Here is a 25,426-nt window from a genome sequence, read left to right on the forward strand (position 1 = left end):
GGCTTAGTGTTTTTTTCTCAATGTGTACAATTCTTAACTTGTACTTGTTGCGCTATCTCAGTGTCTTCTAAATGTCCTCCAGACTGATCAAGGCCTGCCTCTCAACTACTAGTGGTAAAGAGGCAAACTGTTTCGTTTCTAATTTTTAATCTGTCGCTGACTGACATTTTTGTAAAATTACAATACAATTTAAATGTAATAAACGTAATAGATACAGAGTCCAAGCTTTTTATTATTAAATTCCCAACAAATGGAACATGACTTCTTCTAATGGTTATAAAATTTTCCAGACGCTTGATCATCATCTCTGCACTCATCTTACTGTTGCCTGGCAACAGTCAGGACAGCCTCAAAGTCTGGGGGCCACACATTGTGTGGCCCCGCTGTTGTACAGGTACTTCTCGCAAGGAGGTTCACAAGTTCTCTGCCATTTTAAAAGACAGTTTTCAAGGGACACACTGGGGCCTTCTGTTAGCTTGGTGTGTTCATCCCTCTAATCATTTAGTGCAGTGTTCTTCACAAAAGCCTTCAGTGATTTATTCCCTTTTTTACATAAGCCTCCCTGATAATTTTAAGTAAATTATGCCAACATCAAAATAGCTACTAGTAAAATGGCGACCTGGATAGAAGGAAAATGACACGCCACAGCTTTATCAAATGAGACTTTTAAACAATAGTCTAGACTAGAATTAGTTCCTACCCTAAACTTGCTCGTCACGCTGACGATCATATAGCCTAGCATGGGCCTAGCAAAGAGTGGGCACTCAAGAATTACTAACTAAATAAGGGAAGGCAATCAATGCAGCCAAATTAATGATTACAAGTAATTTTTTCAAAGTCATTTTGGGGTTTTAAATTAGTCCTGGAAGTCTCCTTGAGAAACAAATCAGAAAGTTGGTGCTAAGCACCAGGGACGCAACCTTAGAAAAACAGTTAAGAGCCTCCACTCCCTTGATTTGCTATTTTAATATTTTCAAATACTCTACAGGCACATAAAATTTTTTCAGACGTACTCTGAAATTATTAGAACAATAAAACAAATCATAGAATGTGTCATATTCTCACCGGTTCCTTCCCATCCATGGCTTCAAGCCAGAGTTTCCGATTAGCTTCTGAGAAGGCCTGCAACGTGATGATCCCATGCCTGTTAAAGCAAACATTTCATATATTTAATTTATTACTTTTATGCCTTGACACATTTATTACTTTTTAAATTCTTAGTTAACCATAAAAGTAAAATTTGAAGAAAATTCAGGAACGAGAAAAAAGAAATGAAGAGAAAAGAAGAAAGAGAAGAAAAAAAGAAGAAATTTTAAGAAATGAAAAGAAAATCATTAAGTGCTTTAAGTATAAGACCATCTGAAGGAGGCTAGTTTCAAACAATTTCCCCTGAAATGACCAAAAAGGATGACAGAGCTACATTCACTAAAGTTCAAAACCACCTAAACATTCCACAATATGAGAATAATTAAGATAATGACTCCAATGCTGGTAAAATCTAGTCACTAAAAATAATTATAATGAGTATATAACAATACAGAAAGTCTTATATACCATAAGCAGTTAATTATTCAAAAGACACTAAAACCAAAGTGCTTATATATATAATAATCACATATCATAGTTAATACATTTGAAAACAACTGTCTCTCATGCACTCATTCTGAAAGAGTTACTTGAGGATGTACTTCAAGAAACAGAAATCAAAGGGGGAGAGGAAACCAATGTAAGAGAGAAAAAGATGAAGAATCTAGAAAAAGTGAAATTAAGCCTAATGAACTGTGCAGGCTGTTCAGAAGATGAACAGAAAATTACAGGGCTCTGTGAAGAGGGGCATCAAGAAGGAAATCTCATTCAAATGTTGTGTGATTAAAAGTCCAGAATGAGTTAAAACTGTGATAAAAACATACATCTCTCATGTAAACAGGAAAGCAGTTCATTAGATTCATAGGAAAAGGAATAAATGTATTATATAGAAGAAGGTAATTTTATCTTGGAGAATATAAGCCAGTCTAAAGCACCAATAATCACAACAACCAATACTTATTGGTTGTTTACTGTGTGCCAGGCACTGTGTTGTAAGTCACATTTCCCTTATTATCTCATTTATTTGTCACAACCACCCTTTGATATGGGTACTGATTATCTTTGTTTTATAGATGAAACAACCAAAGTACAGAGGTTAACAGTGTGCTCCAAGGTTATATATCTGGAAAGTGTTGGGGAAAAAAAAAAAAAGGGAAACCACTAATATGTTGGTATTTAAGAAAATATAAATATACATAAATATGTAAATATATACCAACAAAATACTTTCTACATAGAAAATCCAGAAGTTCCTACTACAAAACTACTAAAACCAATAGAGTTCAACCACTATGCTGGACATAGATTGATATATAAACAAATTTAACAGCCTTTCTATACCACAGTCTCAACCATAAAACAAGAGTGTCTACTAATGAAAAGAATTCTAATCAAAATTTCAATAAAAAGAAGATGCCCAAAAATAAATCTGAAAAAAAAATGTATAAAATCTTAGGGAGAGGTCAACTCTCCATTGATTAATTAATAACTCTAATAGAACTCCAGTCAAAAATCCCAAAGGACTTTCTGGAGAGAAAAGAAATTTAATAAACAGATCTATAAAGTGTAAGAACACAGGGCCAAAATAGCTGACCCGAGGTTTTGTTTTTTTTTTTTTTTAATTTTAAAATTAAAAAAAATTTTTTGTTTGTTTTTTATTTTTCTATTGAAGTACCATGAGTGACAATGTGTTAATTTCTGGTCTACAGCACAATGTCCCAGTCATGCATATACATACATATATTCATTTTGATATTCTTTTTCATTAAAGGTTATTACAAGATATTGAACATAGCTCCCTACACTATACAGCAGAAACTTTTTTAAAAATCTGTTTCTATATATAGTGGCTAACATTTGTAAATTAGATGTGGATACCTCTGTGCACCAGTCAAGCAACTTTACATCATCTCCATGGACGTTTACATTTAAAGACGTGTAAGAACGGCGCCTTGCCCTACCACATAGTTATAAGCTACAGTGTGTGTGAGCTATGGTATATACGAGTACCTACAGCACGTCACAGTGCCTTACATACTGTGTACACACACACCAACACACAGAGCTAGAGTATTCAGAAAAGTACGGTGGTAACGCAGGGGAAGAAAATAGATAACAGAATGCAACAGAGATCGAGAAGCATATCCATCCTTATTTTGTTTCCATTCTGCTTGCACTGAAGCAATAGAGGAGGAGAGCTAAATATTTCCCCTCGATAATAAACTTGAATGTACAACTTCTACATCTCTCCCAATACCCTATGGCTAAGAATGTCCAGAACAGTGTTTTGCACATGGTACGCACTGAATCTCACTGATGGAAGGAAGCTTATGGTATTTATAGCTGTATCATTTCTCAGAAGCAAGGCCAGTAGGTCTCAAAGTCATTAAACAGGCTGACCCAGGAGCCATGAACAATGCTACCAGGCTCCCTCATTGTGATGGGGACTCAGTCCACGACATGCACTTTCCTTGAATGCAGTCATTTTTATTGATTTTCCAGATTTTCCACTGAGCGACATTACTCTTTGGTAAGACTGTGTCTGATTTTTTTGGGAAAGCATCATGCAATACACATTTGTTGAACAAACAAGTGAAAGAATGAAACAGACATGCATACTGGTTTTTAAAGAGAGACTGAAAAGTAAGCACTTTAGGCTGCTTCCTATTTGTATCTGTACAGAGAAAGAAACAAATAATTTAGCTTATTAAAAAATGTAAAGTGGAAAGTTCAAACCTTTCAACTACTTCTATGTCAAAGCAGAATCGTTTGTCAATTGAATCCGTCTTTCGTCGGATACAGGATTTTAATTTAAACATTTCTGGCGAGCTAGTAACAAGGCCATTCTGAAACAAGAAACGGGGCACATTACTGACACGACGACAAGGTGAATCAACATACATTAAACACAGCATCTAAAGTTTCCATATTAAAATGCCAACTTAGAGTACAGTTTATATATTAGGATCATAATTACATCCTTTAAGTGTTTCTATAAATACAAAGACTTATGCCTAATGTTAACTGCCCGACTAATACATCAAACCATTTGTTATTAATCACATATACACGTTTTACTCAAAGAATTCTGTGCCGTGCCTGTCCAGTGCCCTTCAACATATCTACTCATCATGTTACCGTGTACTGTACTATGTCTGTGTGTTTGTACCAGAGCTGTCGAGTATTAAATGCTGGCTGCCTCAAAACCTCAAGAGAGCTACCAAAATAAGAAAGTTGTAGGAGCCACCTGCTATAGCGCTGTCACGATCACGCACAGCACGTGACTCCCCTGCTGGTAACCAACTGCTGGTCTCTGCTACTAAAACTAAAACCGAACCTCTTTGGACAGGATCCAGCACAGGCTTCATTCATAACTCTCTTCTGTACCTGAGATGCTAGTCAGTTTAAAGGGGAATATTTACCTAATGCCTGCTTAATTCCATGATCTTTGATGGCAAATCTCATACATTTATTAACAAAACTTTGACTGCCACAAAAACTGACAACACCTTTTCTTTCTTTCTTCTTCTTCTTTTTTTTTCAATGGAGGCACTGGGGATTGAACCCAGGACCTTGTGCACGCTCAGCACACGCTCTACCACTGAGCTGTACCCTCCCTCCGACAAACTCTTTTCTGATGAAACCTTTAGAGGAGAATCTAGGCATGATCGTAGCATTAATACTTTCCCATGATGGTAGCAATCTAAGGTCTCTTTTCCTCTAGTACGTTCTCTTTTACTCTATGTCTCTCAGTTTGAATAGTAAGACTCTAATGAATGCCCACGCACGGTTAAGTTTCTGCTGATGTACCTGAACATCTGAGTTAGGTCAACATTTACCTCTGCCATGATCTACACCATGATCTGGGTAAAATAATCTTTGAAATAACCCCCAGCTCTAGGATTCTTAGATGATGGCTCAGTTATCTAACTGGTAAGTTCAGCCGTTCGCCATGTTCGTATCTTAACTCACAAAAGGACTGTACGCTACACGGCAATAAAGGTGCCTCAAAACCTTCCGCAGCACTTCCGCCAACAAAGTACACTTTGTTCTGTACTGTCTGCTACTCCTGCGAGACGTTCAGTGACGAATTTACTTTAGGGGTAAATAAGCACTTTCTTGTGAGTAATTTTGTTGGCCAGCATTTCAGAAAACAGTACACGGTGCAGAAAAGGAAGTGGCACGCGGGGGCAGACCCACCTCCAAGGCACCACTAGGAAGGAAGACGCAGACACCTTGAGCCTGGTCCAGCCGCCGACAAGCCTCTGCGGGCTGCTGGCCAACCAGCAGCACAGACAACTCTGCTGCCAGCGATGTGGGGGGACCCCAGCTGAGATGTCCCTACATTTAATAACGCTGCTTAGAAACATTCTATGGCCAAACAAAAATCCCGGCCACGCTTTCATCAGTGTCATTAAAGCGAGAGAAACTTTTTTGACTTTCCAATTTTTAAAAATCGTGTGCATGTTTATTAGAAAAACAAGCACACAAGACTTTTTATTTGTTTGTTTTATTTCCATTAATTAAACAACAAGATCAGTTAAAAAAAAAAAAACTCACCATTTTCCCACCGGATTTCATTTCTGAAACACTCATTGTAAATGTTTTACTTCCCTTATCATATGTACAGTAATGTTTTGTCCATGTAAAACCAAGTGGTCCTAATGTAAGGAAAGAAACATTACAGACTGTTAGTAAATGATTTGTAACAAGTTTGTACAGTTTTCAGTGCTCTGAAACACAAATGAGTGTTTCCATAGACCGTGCAAGTTGGGATTGTTAACGGCGAGTGAGGTCAGTCTGGTGTGAGAGTGGTGGAGGGTAGAGTGTCCTGCCATCAAACAATCCAGCTTTATTTGCAGTGTGGACACTCACTCTGTAAACTCAAGAGTTACTTTAGATCTGAACTGCAGTCATCTCATCTGTAAAAGTGATACACTTGTACCCCAGAGAGGTAGGAAGAAAGAGAAAGAATAGTCTGAGTTACTACAACAGGTCTCCTCACTTCTAGCTTCGTCCTCTATTCTCAGAACTGCCGGAAGAACCCTGCTAAAAATTTAGCCAGATCATTTCACCCCTTTGTTTAAAACTGTCCAGCATTTCCCACATTACCCCCAGATAAAAACTGAAGACCCCACAGGATCTGGCTCCTCATTACTGACCTTACTACCTTTTGACTCATACATTCTCCTCCAGCTACGCTGGTCCCATGGCTAGGCTTTGAGCACAGCACATGCATTTCTACCCCAGGGCATTTGCACTTACTGGACTACTTTTCCTTCAGATAGCTGCATGACTTAGCACTGTCACTTTATGTCTTTTCTTAAATGTCACCTTTATAATATGGCGTTTTCTGTAGAGATATTGGACATCGCAACACCCACCTTGGTATTTCTCATCTCTCTTTCTTGCTCTACTTTCTTCTCAGCAGTTGTCACTGCTATGGCTAACATTTTACTAATTTATCCTATTTCTTGTTTGTCTCTGTCATTAGACGCTAAGGCTCTCTGCGAGCAGGAATAAGTGATGAACAGGGCCAGATATACAGTCATGGCTCAATAAAGATTTGATAAATAAATGAATCACCCATCTTTCTCTAAGACTTAAGTGACCATGGAGTTATTTTCTTTTACCACTAATCTGAAAAAAGGTGAATTCAAACTACAGCTTAAAATGAAAATAATTTCTACTCTTTGTATTAAAAGGATGTATGTGTACAATGCTCACTTTCTTCCCTGCCGCCCGTAAACATTGTGCATCCTTTTCCCACAGCACATCACTTGTCCTCCAGGACTCTTAACAACTGGATGCTGCTGCTTCCGGCACAGGGACGCATAATGAGTTCCACGTTGCCCCGAACAAGGCAGAAGACCTCCAGTTCTCCCATGGGGAAGCCAATCATCTGCACTCAAATGCCGGAGTGGGCTGAGGGGGCTGAAAACGGAACTGCTTTCCCATACAGCGTCTCCAGGTAGGGTTGCATCCTGCTTAACACCTGGATCTCTCTAGCCACAATTGTGCACAATGCCATTGCTGGCTCAGTTTTATAACCATATATCCAAAAGCCAGAAACTGAAATGGAAAAATGCAACTCTTGAGAAGAGTGTTTCATGAGCCATTTGAATTTTTTTTTCCTGTAATAACAGTGCCCTTGGTGTCATGTTTAGCCTTTCTACTTAAACCACTCCAGATTTTAAAATTACGGGGTGCAGCTCTATACTTGGTAATCACCAAGGATTATTGCAATTAACTTCAATTCTGTTTGGGGACCATTTCACTCTATAATACTTAACAATACTTGTCGGTAATTCTGTTACACGCAGTGCAAAATACTTAAAGGCTTAGAGCTGATTAGTGGAAAGTGGCTGGATGGAAATCCTCACAGTGACTTTACCACTTAGGAAGCGATTTATGAGGCAATATTAGCTATGATTTTTAAATAAAACTGCTGCAACACTCTGATGACATTTCAGACCCGAGATGCTCTTTCCTGCCTCCATCCTGAGTTCAGAACCTCATGCATTTAGTCTTTCCGTGTGTTGCGCACACATGTTGCTTTCTTTAAAGCTGCCTGGCACCAGCCCAGGGCAGATGTACTTAGGCAGGCAATTCTGAAGTCCTGGGGAAAAAAAAAATTCCAGGGAAATAAAATTTATTGCAGCTCTAAAGTTGCAAAAGAAGCCAAGTTTAATTGTCTTTCCCAGTAATCAGCTGTGGTCGCTGAGATGATGGTGGTGGAATGGGAGGGCGTTAACATTCACTGAACACCTGCTAAGGGCCAGCACTTTAGCTAGGAACCTTTAAAGTCAGACATTACATAGAACATTTTACATAGAAGAAAACAAAGCTTAAAAGCTGCAGATGGTACTACATTTTTCAACAGGGCATGGGGCTGGAGTCGTTCTTTTTAGAGCGATAATGTTTCCCAAGAGTTGTTTTGAGAATTAAATGAGATAAACACAAATTGCAAGACTGGTAAGGGCTCCCAGGAAGCACCATAGCATGATCAAGCACTACTACTGATGACTGAGACATTTTACACACATTACCTCTAATTCTTGCAACATTATCATGAGATCGGTATAAATACCCCTCTTTTATAAACGAGGAGACTGAGCTCAGAAAGCTGTTCACCCAGAATCACCCCGTTAATAGGTGGCACAGAATCCAGACATAGATCTGTCCGACTCTGGACCCCACGCTCTTCCTGGTGAAACTGAAGTCCACTGGAATGCAGTTTAACGTCTGCCTAGAGGTGGGCAGCACAAAACCCACAAATCCAGATAAAGTGGAGCTCTGTGTCCCAATGGCAATAAGTCTGCTGCCGTCCCCGTTACATCCATGTCCATTTATCACTCAATTTACAGCCCTGATATTTACTATTGATCGCCGGCTGCTAATTGTGTGCGTCTGCCTGAGCTTTCCGCTCAGAACAAACACCCTGAAGCCACGCTCCTCATCTCATTTTCTGTCCCCGACAGAACTTACTCAGACAGCAAGCGCACGATCAATACGTCTTAGGGGGCTGGTCAGATTTCCTTACTATAAATGCTCTCGAAGATTCCAAGTAGAAAGGGCTCTGAATACTTGTCCCTCATAGAAAAATAATCCCAACAACATATAATCTCTTTATTTTTCTTTGTAAATCCCTAAGCGAGGGGAGAACAGTAACTGAGGATGAAAGGAGGAAGGAAGTATAATGGGGCAGAAGAACGCTTTTGAATGTGATGAATACATTCATTATGCTGATAGTGGTGATGGTTTTGTAGGTACACACATTTGGCAAAATTTATCAAACTGTACACTTTAACAATTTGCAAGTTACTGCATGCCAAGTGCACCTCACTAAAGCTATAGAGGTAACACAGGCAGATATTGAGAAAAATCAAGATGGAAACTGTTGTGGGACTGGGAAGGCAACATGATAAGAGAGGATGCTGAAAAAAAGAGGGGGGTCCAAATGTGAGAGCCCCGAATGCCCTGCACGGCCAGTGGCCATCACAGGAGAGGCACAACCGAGCAAGAACTGTAGAGGGAGCTGCTGGAAGCTCTCTGAGAGTGGACTGAGGTGGACAAGCCTGGAGGTGAAGCGAGAACAGTTAGGAGGCCATTGCGAGGCTGTGGAGATGGAGGGAAGGTGTGGGTTCCAAGGTCACCAAGGAGGTAAAATGAACAGACTTGGACCCAGGCTACAGAGACACACCAGAGTTAAAGATTTACCTAAGCTTTGTAGTCTAAGAAGAGATGTTATCAATTAGAGAAACAGGAACCCTCAGGGAAAAGGTCAGTGCCACAGAGGGCTTCACGGTCAGATCAGACTGACTGAGAGGAGAAGTCAGATATCTCAGAACAAAACATACCACCATCAGATAGGTGCATAAACACTGCAACTGGTCCAGCCATCCAGCCCCCAAATTATTAAAGGGTTTATGTTTATAGGTTGACCCAAAAGTCCAACAGTGAGGAACGGGTAAGCAAACCATGGCACCATCCAATGATGGACTACCAAGTAGGGACTGAACAAGACAGATCTGAATTTTGCTAGCTCATCCAAAGCTTTTTGGTTTAGAACAAGATACTGTACACCCACGCAGATTTTAGCAACTGTGTTAACACTTTGCGGTGGGGGGGGCGACCCTCGAGAAACAAAATATTATTGAGTCACAATGAACAAGAAAATCTTCAGGCAAGAGGACGGTGCTTCCATTAGATGCAGGTCTGAACAGATCTCACTGTCAACACAGTCTTCCACTCAGCAATATCCTTTACTGACACGAAACATGAGCTCTTCTCACTGCACCGTCTCACGCTGAGGCTGTCAAATCTGAAACAATTTTCCAGTATTCAAACATTTCCTTATAGCCCTGAGTCAAACCCATCTACCCCGTATGTGACCAAAGAATCGGTCCTCTTTCATGAAATTCTGCTGAAAGCTAATTCATTATACTCTAATTTAGACTAGACAGGCGGGTCATTAGATTTATCCTTTTAACATCTGAAAACAACAGGCTGGTCAAGGTAGGTAGTTATGAGACAGAAAATCCTGGAACTGGATTTCCTGAACCAGCAGCCCTCTACCAGACAGGCCAGGCAGTAATAAATGTTTGCTGAGTCTATTGGGATCAAATTCTTATTTGCTTGTATACAGCTAAGCAAATGAGCATCTCCTGGGCCTGTCAAATATAAAACGCAGTGGCATTTTAGTGATCATGTTGCATTACGTCAAAAAAACGCTCACAATCAACCCAATCTCTATAGCTTCCTCGTCTCAAACCCTTTAACTCTAGTATCATAGAACCAAAACAGTTTCACTGATCTACTGCCCACTGTAGGGAGACTCAGAACAGTGCTACACCATGTGGTCTGCGAGGCCCAAATGATGAGAAAAGGTACAGGAAGTGAGAATAATGATTTCAAAACTTTTACAGCAATCTGAGACGACTGCCAAGCCAAGCACATGATTTTGTGTTTTACAAAGACACTGGTCCATCATGGACTGGAAATAAAAGCAACTGTTCTTGTACCCCGCCAACAGTAAGAGGGAGCGTTAGGGCCTTCTGGTCTGAAATAGGGGCTCATTTAGTCAGACTGGTTGACAAGAAGAGGACCCCAGTTACAAGTCTGAATGGCTTTTTATTAATTTTTGTGCGAACAACCTTTTTACAGTGAGGCAGTTCTAACAGTGCTCTATTAGGTCTGATGCTTATTTCCAACATCAGGAAGTAAATAAAGGATGCCAATCTGACATTGTATAACTGCCAGTTTTACTCCTGAAAACGGACGGAGCACAGAATTAAATGAAATGATGCTGCCAGAGGGGAGAACCATCACCACCGTCACCAAGATGACTCCTCCTGACAAAGGCTTTGATTGTCAATCTCCTATGAAACTTTAAACTGAGATTAGCTATCCCAATTAAATTCTAAAACTGAACCCATGTTACTGTAGCTACCATCCGTGAAGACTGTAAGTTCAGTGATATACCCACTTAAAGCATCTGGGGGTGGAATGTGGGAAAACGTCCACACTTTGGTGGCGGTGGCTGGCGGAGCAGACTAAATGTGATAAAATTGTGGGGAATTTCAGTCTTCCCACTTGAAGGAAAAAACACTAACCAAGTCACATCTGACGGAAACAGAATATTATCAGAAGAGACGTTAACTTAAGTCTTTGGGACTCACGTTTCTCCTGCACGTAAAGATAGCCTTCCATCGTCCACTGGCTGGGTGGCCTGTAATCCTGATTGGCAGATTTCATCCTCTGCATCAGCCGCTCCACCTCTTGTCGGGTGCTTTCAAAATTATTCCTTGTCTTAAGTAAATAAGAACAACAACAATTTCATTCATCGTTTTCTACCAGTTCTGAGGAACCACCAATATAATGTTTCAAAACTGCAGAGGGGGCAAAGGATGACCTTGGTTCTTTCAGGACTGTTCGCAACATCCACAACCCTCTACGCTGAGTTCCATGGTCTGATTGTGAATTGCTTAAGTGAGGTCTTTCTGAATGATCTTCTGCATGTTTCTCTTTGAATCTGTGAGTGTGTGTTTATGTCCTTCATTCTACCTCCCCCTCTAACATTATTACCTAGTGGGCAAATGACAGCTTTATAAATATGCAGTATCAATTAGAGTTTTATATTCCATAATACTTCAGGTAAAAAAGCATATACACAGGGACTTAGTTTCTTGAGGGGGGATTAAAAACAAATTAGATTCATATACTTTTGATATACGTGGCACTTATCAAGGAAAAAGTTCATCACCTTTATTCCAGACATGTTTTTGAAGAAACAGCACTTAGCTTGGTTTCCAGAAATTCTGACATAGTTACAAGAGGTCTATGCAGAAATTAACTCATAAAAATGAACAAGTTCCTGAGTTCTAACTGCTTGCATTGTAAGAAATAGTTTATTCACACGTTTACGTAAGGGAAGACATAGAAAGCATAAGGCTTTTCTCAATGAAAGTCAGTTCTGCACTGAAGCCACATTATCTCAACAAATATGCATTTGGAAACATAAAAATCATCACCACTCAACTCTAAGATTTTGTTCTGGCCTATAATAAAATACCTGAATATCAAAGTAAGTCAGGAAAGTTTTCTTGATTGCCACTTTTGCTATTTTTCTCTTTTAAACCCAAGGATCAGAATATTTTTTTCCAATTCCTTACCCCTCTCCTGTTCTCAAATCCCAGGAATCTTATTATAATTGCATTTAATACATAAATAAATCATAAAATACTTTGGATTTTATAATTTTCCCTTTTAGTATTTACCAAAGAAGCCCAAATGCATTCCATATTGAAAAACAACGGAATGAATTGCTTGTGAAAATTGATCCTCCTAAAAAAATCTAGGTTAAATAAAAAGCTAAAAGTCAAAACGCAAGTCGGATAAATCCAATTACATGTTTCTCACGGGGCACGCCGATTCCATAGTTCTATTTGCTGAACATCCCTACAATGGCAAGAATCAGATAAGCAGTGAAAGGCAAGCTTTTTATAGACAATTAAGTAAAACCTTCACAAATTATTTTAGCTATAGAGACAGTCAGGGTTTCAGAAATAACTACATTTACACAAAAGCCTCAACAATTGAGATTTTGTTATATGTCACATTTGATAAAGCAGAAATGGACTGGCTAACCTTTTTGTAAAATGTAACTGGTACTCAGAATCTGTAAATCAGAATTTGTTTAATTACGCAATCAGATATTCAAAGGACTGATGAGACAACTTCACAAAATAAACCTTGATAGAAGTAGACAGAATGTTTGTAAATAATTTCTCCCTTAAGCTTTCAAGCAGCTATTATGAATGCATACTTTCAACCAGCAGTTAGAAAAGAACTTTTAATAAATGTATTAAGTGGCTTTTCAAAATGAGTGAGGTTTTACTGTACTTGGATAACTTTCTGAAAGACTCCAAGGTTTGGCTGGGCCGTAACTCACTGCCCTGTGACCCCCCCCCCCCGGTTCCGAAGGACAGCGGTGAGGATAGGTGTCTTACATTCTGCAAGTTGTACTGCAGCTGCTGCTTATACGGTGCAAATTCCTGGGCGAGTTCATATCCCTCGTGGTAAAAAGTGAATAGACCCTGAAGGAAAGACAAAAGCTGCAAAAACAGAGAGAAATAAGAAACCATGACAACACGTTTTTCAAAAAAGATCTTCGTCAAATGTAATAAATGAGAGAAATTATCCTGCATTCGAATCCCTCAAGCTAATAAATTTTGAATCGCCTTAGCCAAGTAGGCACCAGAATCATGCACATGAAACAGAAGCCACGGAAGCTCATTTTTGCTTTCTCATTGGTAGGCAGTGATTTAATTTTTAAGTCCTGTCATGGACGGTTGTCATGTTAACGACTCTAATATTCAAACACCTTGACAAAATTTCCAGGAGAGAAAATTAACGGGGAAAAAGATGAAGGTAATGCAGGTCCTACCCTAGAAGAGCTTCTGATCAAAACAGGGTAATAAAACATGCGCAGATGTGAGAAGACTAAACCAGCAAGTTAGAAATAAGAAGTACCCAAGGGAAGGAATAAGGATTTGGTCAGATGAAATTAAGGGAAACATCACAAGGTGGCAGTGCTGATTCGGGTATTAAACTGACAACATTTTAGTAAGTAGTGGGGAGAACTGAAAACGGAGGGAAAAGGTAAACAAAAACCTGGAGCTAGACACAGATTTTTCATGTAAGAGTTATGAGTAAAATCTTTTTTAGGAAAGCACAATTTCTATGACCCCAGCCTTCTAATCCAAAATTCATATGCAATTATTTATGATCTTATTTGCAATGTGAGAACAGTTCTCCATGGAGTTACAGAACACAGTTGTTTATATGAAATAAACTATAACTGGAAAATAATGTTTAATTTTTTTTCATCTAATTCACTGGGATTTTATTCCACAGACATGTCCACCAATTCAATCTCTTTCGCAACTTCCTCCTATAATAAAGTTAGAAAATATTTTTGAGACATTGGCTAATGTCTAATTCAAAAAACAAAGTATGTCTGTAAACTATTATTTTAAAGTTAAGGAAAAAACACAATTTGAAACCATTTTCATATGTGAATAGCATCCCGTCATTTCCTGTGTCTGGGGAAGGAGGAGGGTTCAGCTAAGGACCAGTTGGTATGTGTGTTATAATTTCCAACAGATAAATACTGGTTCTACCTGAAAACAATGACCTAATGCTTTTCTTCCTAAAGTCTACTTCTTGCAAAACAATGTTCATTTCGGGAAGCATACACTTTCAAATTGGTTTTCTGCTGTTATATTCTAAAGAATTTCCTTCTCTTGTTCAGCCGGTCCTGATAATGTGCCAAAATGTATCGCTTGCAAATTTTAGAATGATTTTACACTGTCAATTTTATATCAACTGATCATTATTATCAAAACTACTCAATAGCTTACACTTTACTAAACGGACGCTGCATTTGTTAAATCATCCAAGAATTTAGGATACGCAGTCTGCATATATTGTGGCCCAATTAAAAAGAACTGTATCTTAAAACAGGATTAAAAATACCATGAATTAACTGAGGCTTGGATATGTAGATTTGGAGGATTTTAGAGACAAAATAAGAAAACACTTTTGAAGGATTTAAGCAACAGTAGCCTTCTACATACCTGAAGAATAGTTTATGAAGCTGTTAGGAAGAGCATTGTTTCATGTTCTAATGTCTATAATTATTCCACAATTAAACTGTCTCTCATTAGGAACTGGATGCCATGAAAGAAAGATGCTAATATCATGCTAAGTACAATGAATTTAACTTATAAAGAAGACACTTTAAGAACATCTGTAATAAACATTCCTATAAAACACCCGATTCCCTGAGATGCATCTCCTATTGGCAACTTCTAGCAGAATTCACATTTGTTTAGTAGCAAACAAGTAGGTTTTAATCTCACACTGCAGGCTGGGCACCACTAGGGAAGTACAATTCTTTGGGAGGTACAAAAAACTATATACAAACAAGCACCACCTTTTGCTCTTGTTCCGTATCTACTCCAGAAGCGGCATTTGGGAAAGTTTAATGAAGACAGCACTATGAAATAACTGCCTCTAGATGGCAGCAACGTTCAACGTTTCTAGTCCATTTTCGCCTCAACAAATATAGGATGCTCAATCAAGGGAACTTAATTTTCAAGCCTTAACTTTCAAGCCTGAAAATCTTTTAAGAACTGCATTTCCCCCGTGCCACATTCTTTGCTCAATCTGCCTGAGTGGGTGGAGTGGTGGGGAAAAGTCTACTGTCTCGGCTTACCTTCGAGTAAACCTGACTTTTAAAATAGTAACAATAACTACAAACTACTGGATAGATTAGGTTTTATTATTAAGAAAGTCACTTTTATCATCAGGAAAACTCATACAGCGCTTTGTTATTCCCAAGGGTCTTAGAATCAAATGACTTTGCCACTCCGACAACCTGACCAAATGTAAAAATTGACACCACACTTACACAGATAAATAATCATTTAGCAAAACCCATTACAAGTCAGCAGAGGGACAACTATTCATAATTTCCCAGCCCACTGATCACCAGGTTTCAAGCCTTCAGGGCCCACAGTGACCAGGGATACTGTGAAGGGCAGAGAAGAGTGAAAAGGGGGTTTAGGGGTAGCAGGGGGTGAGGGGAAGAACTCCAGAGCAATCTGGAGCAAGTCCAGCGATTCCAGATGACCGTTGCCCAACCTGAGCAGAACAGCTGGGGCAATCAGCACAGCGGGACCCTGGCACAAATAAACCTATGCATCGGTGGAAGGGAGCTGAGAGTCTAGAAATAAATCATGCACCTATAAATGAGTTTATTTTCAACAAGGGTGCCGAGTAATAGGTAAAGAACAGCCTTTTCAGCAAATGATTCTTGGACCACTGGATAGCCACGTGAGAGATGGAGCTGGACACCAACTTTCCCACAGACAAAAGCCAGCTAAAACTGCATAAACTGAATGGTACGTGCATTACATCCCCAAAAGCCTATTTAAAAACGAAAAAAAAAACTTCCCATACACAGAGCATCATAATGCACTAAAAAAGGTCAAAATCCTATGTAGACGTCTATGTTTGGCCACTGAAATTTCTAAGAAGACTGGAGATGTGGGCTAAAGGCACCATCAGTTTTCAGCCTGTACAGGCAGCCAGACCACACCCTGCAGTCCGCGCTCCCTTCCTTGGAGGAAGCAGGGAGAAACGCCTCCGAGGGGAGCCTCGGGACGGCCACGAGTGCTTTCAGTCTGATGCCTAGAGGTTCAGAGTTTACTGAATGGGAATGGAAAAGTATCAAAATCTAACCCAATAAATGAGAAAACCAAGAAAAGGAGAGAGCCAAGGATGGAAAGTGGTCAGTCAACTGCAGCCTGGGGGGACAACTTTTAAAAGAGGATGCTGAACGAAGAATGGATGAATGAACAGAGAAGAACACAGAGTCAACTAATGTAAAAAGCCAAAGCTTTTGAAGCCTGGCTATTAACTGCATCAGCAGTGAAGACTCCTCAGAGTTCCTGAAGGTGGATTTCTAAGATTTCCAGGGGATGGAATTCAGACAAAGTGGCCAGAGGTACACTTCTGTGGTAAATGAACAAGGCAATGAGGAACAGTCAGCTTGTCCTTTCAACTAAACTGGGAACGAGGAGGGTCACGTGGCCGCCGAGGTGATGAGGTCCAGCAGACGCTACCTTTAGACCAGGCCTTGACATGATGCGTTTCTAAGGTGACGTGTGAGGGGACGAGGCAGCCAAACAGACAAAACGCGTTCTTCTTACTTGTCCACGATTCTACTCCTCATCTAACTGCTGCTGCAAGGTTCAGATTCTCAACAGCAGTATCTCAAACTAAATCAAAGGCCAACATAGTTTTTATTTAAAAATATGCAACCTGAGCAGAGCATCACAGTTTCATTTTTATAGAATGATTGCACTTTGGTTTTCAGCAGGATAGAAAGTTAACCTTTAGTAATACATTTAAAAAAAAAATGACATGGTCTTATTTTTCCACTTGAATTTACCCTAAATTAAATTTTCTATGTTAGAGCTAACCAACAAAGTTGAGAAAGGGCACAAAAAGCTTTAACTGTCAAGACCTGAAGGACTATACGCTGCCTGAGCGACTTTTTTAACTTAGTAAGTAGCTGTTGTTCAGTCTTGAAATGATTCAAACTGCTTTGGAGAATGCAAAAAAAAAAAAAAAAAAAAAAAGCTCTTTTCATGTCCTTCATTATACAGTAAGCTAAAGAGCCTTACCTCAAATTTTCTTCTGAAAATGATTTAAAATTAAACTTAGCAGACTAAGAGAACGGTATGAAAAGCAGTGTGCTTTACGTTTATATGTAATAGTTTATTTTCATTTTTATATTAATTGTAAATATAACATGAGAAGATTAAAATATGAAAAATGTAATACTCTAATATAAAAACGTTCCTAGAGAATTTAAGTGTATATTTTTGAAGCACGTTAAAACTGAAAATGTGTTTTTGAAAACGCTAGTGTCTGGCTTTGAAGCCATACTAATAAACGTCATATCTAGTGCTAACAGCCCACGTGAGAGCTCACAGTAGCTGGTGCCCAGCTGATGCTAATGACAAACCAGGCACTTTCTCTGCGCATCACCCGCATGGGCTGAGCCTCACCAGGATCCTGGGAACTGCATACAATTTTTATACCCAACTGACAGATAAAAATCTCAAGCACACGGAATTTGAAAAGCAGGCCAAATCTACACAGCTTTAAGACTGGAGCCAGATTCCATCTTATTGCCACTCAGCCATTATACTTCTGTCTCTACATGGGAAGACAGGAAGAGAAAGATGGATGGGAGAGCAGATGAATGAATGGACAGATACGTGCACTGACCTGATTACCTTTACCCAGGTAGAGGTCACTCTCTTATTTTCTTCTTCTAATTTTAAAGAATTAAAATTTGCTAGGGTCATCCATTTTATTTGGTCGGAGCAAGTAGTAAGAAGAACGAATTTTTGTAAGCCAGCAGTCATCAAGGCAGTAGGTGGTATGAAACAGCGACTTCAGACCCGGGTTCTGGATTCCTGACTCTCCCCCTCCTTAGGTTTGTGACCTCAGGCAACTAATAATCTCTCTGTGACTTAAGGTCCTCATCTGGAAGGGTAATAACTACCAGTAATAAAGCCGTGGTAGGGTTCACGTGAGAGAACACAGAAAACACAGGACACATCGCAGTTGCTCGCAAAACAGTAGTTCCAACTAAGCATGTTCAAAGGATGTCATCAAAATGTACACAAAGTGTACCTGAATGAACCATAAGGGAGTGAATGCATAAAAAAGATTCTTTGGTTTTCTGAGCCACAAACTTTCATGTACCATAACTGACTTCTGACACAATGGGGCTCAAATCTGAGGAAGCCGTTCACCCTCAGCTACTTCTCAAGCTTTTTCTCCCAGTCCCTGAAAATTCTCATAAGCTCCGGGCAACTCTGAGAGGTAAGAGGATCTCACAGTCAAGAATCAGGAGATGCCGTTTCTGCCTCTCTGATCTCTTTTTCTCCATTACAGACCTGAACTCACGTATCTTGTTGGCAAATCTGAAAGGATGCAAGCTAGCACTGCCGGACAGAAACACACCGTGAACCACAAACGCAAACCAACGTGGAATTTTACATCTTCTAGCAGTCACATGGGACAAAAATGTAAACCAAGTGAAATTTAACATTTTATTTGACATAATATATTCAGAAGATTATCATGTCAACATGTAATCAACATAAAAGAGGTTTTAATGGGATATTTCACATGCTTTTTTGGTGCCAATTCTCTGCAATCTTGTACATATTTACACTTACATACATCTGAATCTAGACTTGTCTCATCTGAAGGGTCTGACAGTCACACACAAGTAGTTGCTACCACGCTGGAGAGCACACACAGGGCTAGCGATCACAAGTTAGCTGCCATCACTGTCTATGTAGAATGTGGTAAACAGGGGGAAAAGGCCATTAAAATCATAGCAAATGGAGAAACGGGTCTTAAAAGGCTGGCTTTCTGTATATTCTAAATAATAATAACATTATTTATAAAAAAAAAAAAAAAACCCTCTCTTTTACCACGTATTAGACCCAGCTTCTCCTTGAATAATGACACTCTAAGAACATTTATTCCTAATACCGCCTGAATAATCTGCAGAAGTTTTATCACAAGTACAGGTGACCCTTCAACAACTCAGGAGTTAAGAACGCCGAATACCTACACACACACACACACACACACCACCCATTGAAACATTTACAGTCCAGCCTTGGTATCCGAGGTTCTGCATTTATGGATTCAATCTACCAGTGGACTTAGTATTTACTGAAAAACATCCACATGTAAATGGGACCCACACAGTTCAAATCCATGTTGTTCAAAGATCAACTGTAGTAGGATCTTGACATTGACTGAAACAATGTAAAATTACCTCAAATGATCATCATAAAGAATGTCATTTACTGGGAATCTCCAGGACTACTTATATTTCCTACTTGATATCTTACCATCCGTATGAGATGAGTTGCACCCCTAAGATATTTTGCTTTACCCCAATGCTTCTTTGTTAAATAAATCTCAGCTAAACCAGAATAGACTGCTCCATTTCTGCAATACGAAACAGGAATGCAACAAGAATTGGATTTCTGCAGGAAAAAAACTGGAAAGATATTAAAATATCCTTGTGTGTTTTTATGTTTATAGCTCCTGGGAGCTTTGGTTTTCAAATTTTAAAAGCTTTTTTCCTCCAAATTAATTTGCAAGCGCTTAACCTACAGAGCAGCACGCCCGTGTTTCATTGCTCCCATTTCTACCCTTCTCATCACTGGGGTGGAAGTTAAGTAAAACCGCACGGATGAGACTTTGCGGCTGGAAATGAGAACGAGACTAAACTGACAGTGCTATTTGGTTTGGCCAGACGCTCTAATAGGAAAAATACAGCAGCCAGGAAAATATTTTGGAAGAAGGACAAATTTAACATCGACCTTGATCGTGGTGTCACCAGAAAGGCATGTATTAGAGAAGATTTATCAGACCATCCCAGTTTGGGAGACGGTAGAGGGAAGGAAGAAAATACACTTCAAGTGAAGGGTAGTTTTCACTTTTCTACCCATATTATCACAGGAATTCATAAATTCTTATCATTCCTTCAGTCACCTGTGAGCCAACAGTTTTACAGCCTTTTCCTTACATACCTGATGCCATCTTACAGAACGGTCTAGTGCACTGTTCCCAGACAGGATGGGCTATAAAAAAAGGCTTAGATGGGGAAACAGGCTGCCTGCATGCCTCTCCAGGTGAGAGAGAGGTGCCACAGGTGCGCAAGGACCATCCCAGATGCGAGGAAGAGCTGCCCAGCAGGTGAGCACAGCCTCCGAAGGGAAGGGGAACGGATAAGGAAGTCGTATGTAGGAAAACCATCCGAGTTGGAAGCGATGGATACTCTGACCAAGAGCTAAAAGCCAGAAATTCCAGGGGGCAGGCTGTAAGGAGAAAGCTTGCTGCACGGAGAGAGGCCTGAAAACCACGACAGGAGTCAGAGGCAGGACTTTCCCCACGACCAGGGAAGTAGGGGTTTTAAGTCTCAGTCATCTTCCTTGAAGAGGGGTTGCTGGGCTGAGCTGTGGTCCATGAACCCCAGATGAGTTTCAGAAAGCCCCCTAAGAAAGCATCAGCTAAGTAAGAGGTTATCAATTCATCTTTAGGGGTTGAAGGACTTCGCTGTTTGGCAAACAGAGCCCTGAGTCAAGACTGTCATCTCGAACAGAGGGTACAAGATCCCTGAGCCTGCGGTGTGGCCTCCAGCTCCTTAAATCCTTCTAGCTGGAGGGCTCGGCTTAGAAGCTTGCCAAGTGCCCAGGAGAGAGTCAGGTGGCTCCAGCGAGAGGGAAAGGAGCCAAGCAGAGGGGCCGCGGGCCAGGCAGGGGCTGGTAGCTCTTCCCAGCCTCGGCTCTGTCTCAGTCTCCCGTCATCTTCAGGGAACCACTGATGGGTTTTCATAAGGAGATGACCTGTTCAAATATATTTTAAAATGTATCTTCCCTTCTCCCCATCACCTCCACTAAATAGGAATAGGGTATTTTATTTCCCATTATAAATAGATTCTTAATAAACTGGCACAGGAAGAACAGTATGGCTTGAGTGGTGTATTTGATTACTCGTGTGTTTTACTGTCGCTTACCCTGTCAGCGCACGGGAACTCAGCACCACAGGTGAACAAGATTGTCCTGACTACGGACTTGCCCTTGCTCATCACAGAGGATACCTCACGGAGATGCCCAGTCAGGGCAAACCTGTAACGTCTCAGGGTAGCACTCGGGGAAAAAAATGCTAAGAAAACGAAGTAAGCTTATAAAGACCAGCCAACCACCTGTTCTTTTCTGTAATGCAGTTTACATTAGGGAATCCATTACTTTTTACCCTGACTTGGGAAAACAAATGACTTCATTGGAAAGTCAGGCAGGTCCCAGCCTCGCAAGGAAGCGGGGTGGAACAATGGAAGAAATGCAGCCTTAGCCTTTCTTCCTTCAACTAAAGGTTTGGTAAATGAATCACCTTAGTGGTGAGGTGTAGCCCCTTAGGTGTACGTAATAAACACGCTTTTATTTTTAAATTTAGGTTTTTTAATCAACAGGCCTATTTTTCAGAGCAGGTTGAGGTTTACAGAAGAACCGAGCAGAAATGACAGCGTCCACACCCAGCCCCTTCGCTCCTACCCCCCCCCCCCCCCGTTTCCCGTTAACTAACATCTTGCGTTAGTGTGATACCGTTGTTACAGATGATAACTCGATACTGACACATCGTTAAAATTCAGTTAGATTAGCGTTTACTCCTGGAGCCGCGCATTCTATGGGTTTTGACGAATGTGTGAGGACAATGGCGTGTAGCCACCATTAGTTTCACCGCCCTGAGGTGATCTGTGCTCCACCTACTCACCCTCCCCCACCCCTCTCTCCTTTCATTTTTTAAAAAAGTCATAATTCTCAACAGAAAAACACTGCAAATTTTGCTCCACAAGAGGTGCTGTAACCCACCGATTTTACAGGCAAAACGAGTCTTACCGGCTCAACGAATTCAAACTTCTTTTTTTCCTGAACCTCTTGAATTTTGAAGACATACTCGAGCGATGCTTCGTAGAAGTTCTGATGCTCTCGGTCAATCTGCGTATCCGCCTAAACAGCACAGAAAGGCAAATCAGGCCACAAGGGGTGGCTACTGAAGCTTCTGTGTTAGAGAGGGGCTCAAACCCTGTTCTACTCTGAAACCTTCTTGCAAAATGAAGTTCTATCAAAAAAAAAGGTTGCCTATAGCAATTACTATGTCTTGGGAATACAGGGACTAGGAAAACACAGACTCTGCCCACAAGAGCTTATTATGTACGGAGTGGGAAGAAGAAAAACACATACACATACACGTAGTAAGCATACAACACTCATTACATTAAAAATTATTATAATAAGGGTCTATAAGTATATATGAAAATCTATGGGATCACAGAAAAAGAGACTAAATTCTGGGGAAGTTGAACCTTAAGATGAGTAACTGGCTATGTATGGTCAAAGATAAGAAAGGAGTCACTCCCGTGAAAAAGAGGCATGAAAGAGTGACAGAGTCTGGCTTCAGAGTAAGTGGAGGTTAAGGAGAGAGAAGCAAGGTTGGAATCACATTATCAAAGATCTTGAAAACTGCGTAACGCTTAGATTCTAACTGAGGGAGAATCATTTGAGAATATTAAGCAGTGGGGCCACAGCATAAGGTGGCTTACAACACTACTGGTACCAGAGCCGCCCGAATGCAGAGGTTCTAACCACGGAATCCTGCTGCATCAACGCCAGGCGCGCTCTCGTCCCTCCTCCCTGCCCACCATCGGCCTCGGATGCTGTCTTTAAAGCTGATTTTGGTTCAGAGCAGGGAGACGTGATTTTACTTTTTTTGTCCAGCGTCACACTCCTCACTGCCGGCTGAGATTACTAAAAGCAGATGAAAAGAATGGGCTCTCCAGAATACTAAGTATATGCCAACAACAATTTGGGAACAGAACACTGCTTTGCAGCCATTTTACAACGATAATTTAGCAAACAAAAGCTTAAAAAAAAAAAAAGATAAAATGAGGTTTGCTGGGTTGGACTTCACAGCATCGTAAAACTTCATTTGAAAGAAAGACCTTTAAAAATAATTACATATACTTACGACTTACTATGCAATTATTTATACAATTTAAAATAGCCCAATATTATGAGCAACTCACGAGGGATTTTCAAACTTGAGAATTCCAAGTTTCTAAACTAATATATGAGAAGCACATTTAAATTGGACCAGGTAGGAAATTCGGACCAGAAGCTTCTCAGCACCCACAGTCAGTATTCCACGCAAATCATATATATTTCCTTTTTACCACTGCTGAGAGGAACACACTATTTATAGAACACATGGTACGGAGGTAGTCTGCTAAAAAATGTTTTTAACAGTTGGCTCTCTCATGGACGGGGGGAGCCTGATCTGCAGTATTTGCTGCTTTCTGTGATATAAATATTCCCCAAATAGCCAGTTCCAAACCACAAACCCAACATCACTGAATGAGGGATGAGAAAGAAATGAGAAAAGTGGGCTCTCCAAGAGAAAGCTCCAGTACAGCCCTGGGTGTAAAGGATGCAAGAATATTTTCAGCCTCAGAGGCAACAGTCTGTTCCACAAGTTATTTCTGAAGCTTTCATTTACTTTAAAAGATAAAGTCACTGTGTCAACTGGCACATGGGAACAAACCAGAAAGCTGAGATACCTTTCGAGCCTAAAATGAACCTAACTGGTGAGAGCAGCTCCCTATGCCGAAACCGTCTGTGCAAACAACATGGTTCATTTGAACACCCGCTTTCTTTCTGGGAGTCTGGAATTTGGGCACATGACGAGTAGAGGGTGCCTATGCAACCAGCCCCCAGTAGAAACCATGGGCACTCAGTCTATGAATGTTTAGTAAACATTTCACACATATTGTCACAACTCGCTCCTGGGGATTAAGTCCTGTGTGTCTCCCCTGGGAGAGGATTCTCAGAAGTTTGTGCCGGCTTTTCCCCAGAATTCACCCCATGCATCCTTTGCTGATGTTCCTTTATGTCTTTTTACTGTGATAAATCCTGGCTGTGGGTCCTCCGAGCAAATCACCAATCCTGGGGGTGGCCTTGGCAGCCTCTGACATAATTATCTGCCATGCACAATCCCATCGCATGCAAGGGACAGGGGGTGGCAAAGAACGACAGATGAGAAATAAGGACTCTTGCCATCTGCCAGTTAGAGGTATCTTTCATCACCCCCAATCTAGACAACCAAATTCAATATACAGAATCGGCTTTGAAAGGTCATGCAGAACTCACAGTGCTAAAAGAATGCAACAGCTTAATCCTTTTCCAATACAAGACGTAGACAGACATTCTTTTACCGGAGATGAATCCCTTTAGCGCTAAGCTCACAGTGTGTGGTTCACTAGCAGACACTTGCCTATATGCCCACTGGCAATTGCTGTCAAGTATTTTGTGCTGGAGAAGTAGGGTAACTATGGAACTTACTCTTCAAATTAAAAAAAAAAACAAAAAGGGAATAGTAATTGTGCTAGAATTACAGGTATAAACTGTTGTTTGAGTAGCAAAGTCATCCTAGTAAGAAACTAAGTTAATCACATAAGAAAACCACACGGTTCTGCAGGAACCTACACCCCTCCCCAGCTACAATGTAAAATGGAGGGAAAAAATAGTAAAATAGAGGGAAGAGCCTCAGGTGATAGTTGGTGAATCATTCCCAGAGGAGGAGGGATTAAAGCTGGATTCTGGAGTAGGGGGAGATAAATGGAGAAGTTTTAGAGAGGGAGTGGAGCCAGAAGAAGTTCTGTCTTGGTAGATCGAAAAGTTTCATTTCAGAGTCAGAAATGAGAGCCAAGGCAGAGAGAGAGAGAAAGAGTGTAAATGTCATCCTACAGACCTTGCAAAAGCTGGAGGGAAGTGAGGACCAGATCAAAGCTGAACTTCAAGATTAAAGTGAGGACACGGCAGGATATATGGATTAAACGGTGGAGCTGGCTGCGTGTGAATTTAAGACTTCTTATTTGATAGAGGCAAGGGGTTTGGTAGATCCCAGTAAGAGGGGTTGAAGGATGTGGGCATGAGAAGCAAGGGGGAACAAAATCAAGTCAAAGATAATTAATTTTGATGCAAGAAATGATACCAGCATTAGCAGAATTAAAGAAATGAGAAGCCGAAGCAAATGTGAGAAGATGGCGATGTGTGAGATTTCACATGTGTCACTAAGAAGTCGTGGTCTGAAGTCCTGGTAACTGGTCGGT

General features: G+C 40.5%; 1 protein-coding gene across 6 annotated transcripts in view; it reads right to left on the bottom strand.

Moving 5' to 3' along the window:
• Window positions 1–25,426, bottom strand: part of ARHGAP42 (Rho GTPase activating protein 42) — a 269,930-nt gene that overhangs the window by 41,332 nt on the left and 203,172 nt on the right. For all 6 annotated transcript variants that reach the window (XR_004323064.1, XM_032488279.1, XM_006186189.3 and 3 more), the window contains 6 exons: window positions 22,158–22,268; window positions 13,098–13,202; window positions 11,268–11,397; window positions 5,647–5,747; window positions 3,823–3,932; window positions 1,066–1,144 (listed from right to left, as the gene is read on the bottom strand). Coding sequence is in view for 5 of the 6 variants with exons in the window: in XM_032488279.1 (XP_032344170.1) it covers window positions 1,066–1,144; window positions 3,823–3,932; window positions 5,647–5,747; window positions 11,268–11,397; window positions 13,098–13,202; window positions 22,158–22,268 (636 nt within the window). In the remaining variant the exon portion in view is untranslated. The remainder of the gene's footprint in view (window positions 1–1,065; window positions 1,145–3,822; window positions 3,933–5,646; window positions 5,748–11,267; window positions 11,398–13,097; window positions 13,203–22,157; window positions 22,269–25,426) is intronic.

The sequence above is a fragment of the Camelus ferus genome, chromosome 10 (assembly GCF_009834535.1).
Source record: "Camelus ferus isolate YT-003-E chromosome 10, BCGSAC_Cfer_1.0, whole genome shotgun sequence".
Classification (NCBI taxonomy): Eukaryota; Metazoa; Chordata; class Mammalia; order Artiodactyla; family Camelidae; genus Camelus; species Camelus ferus.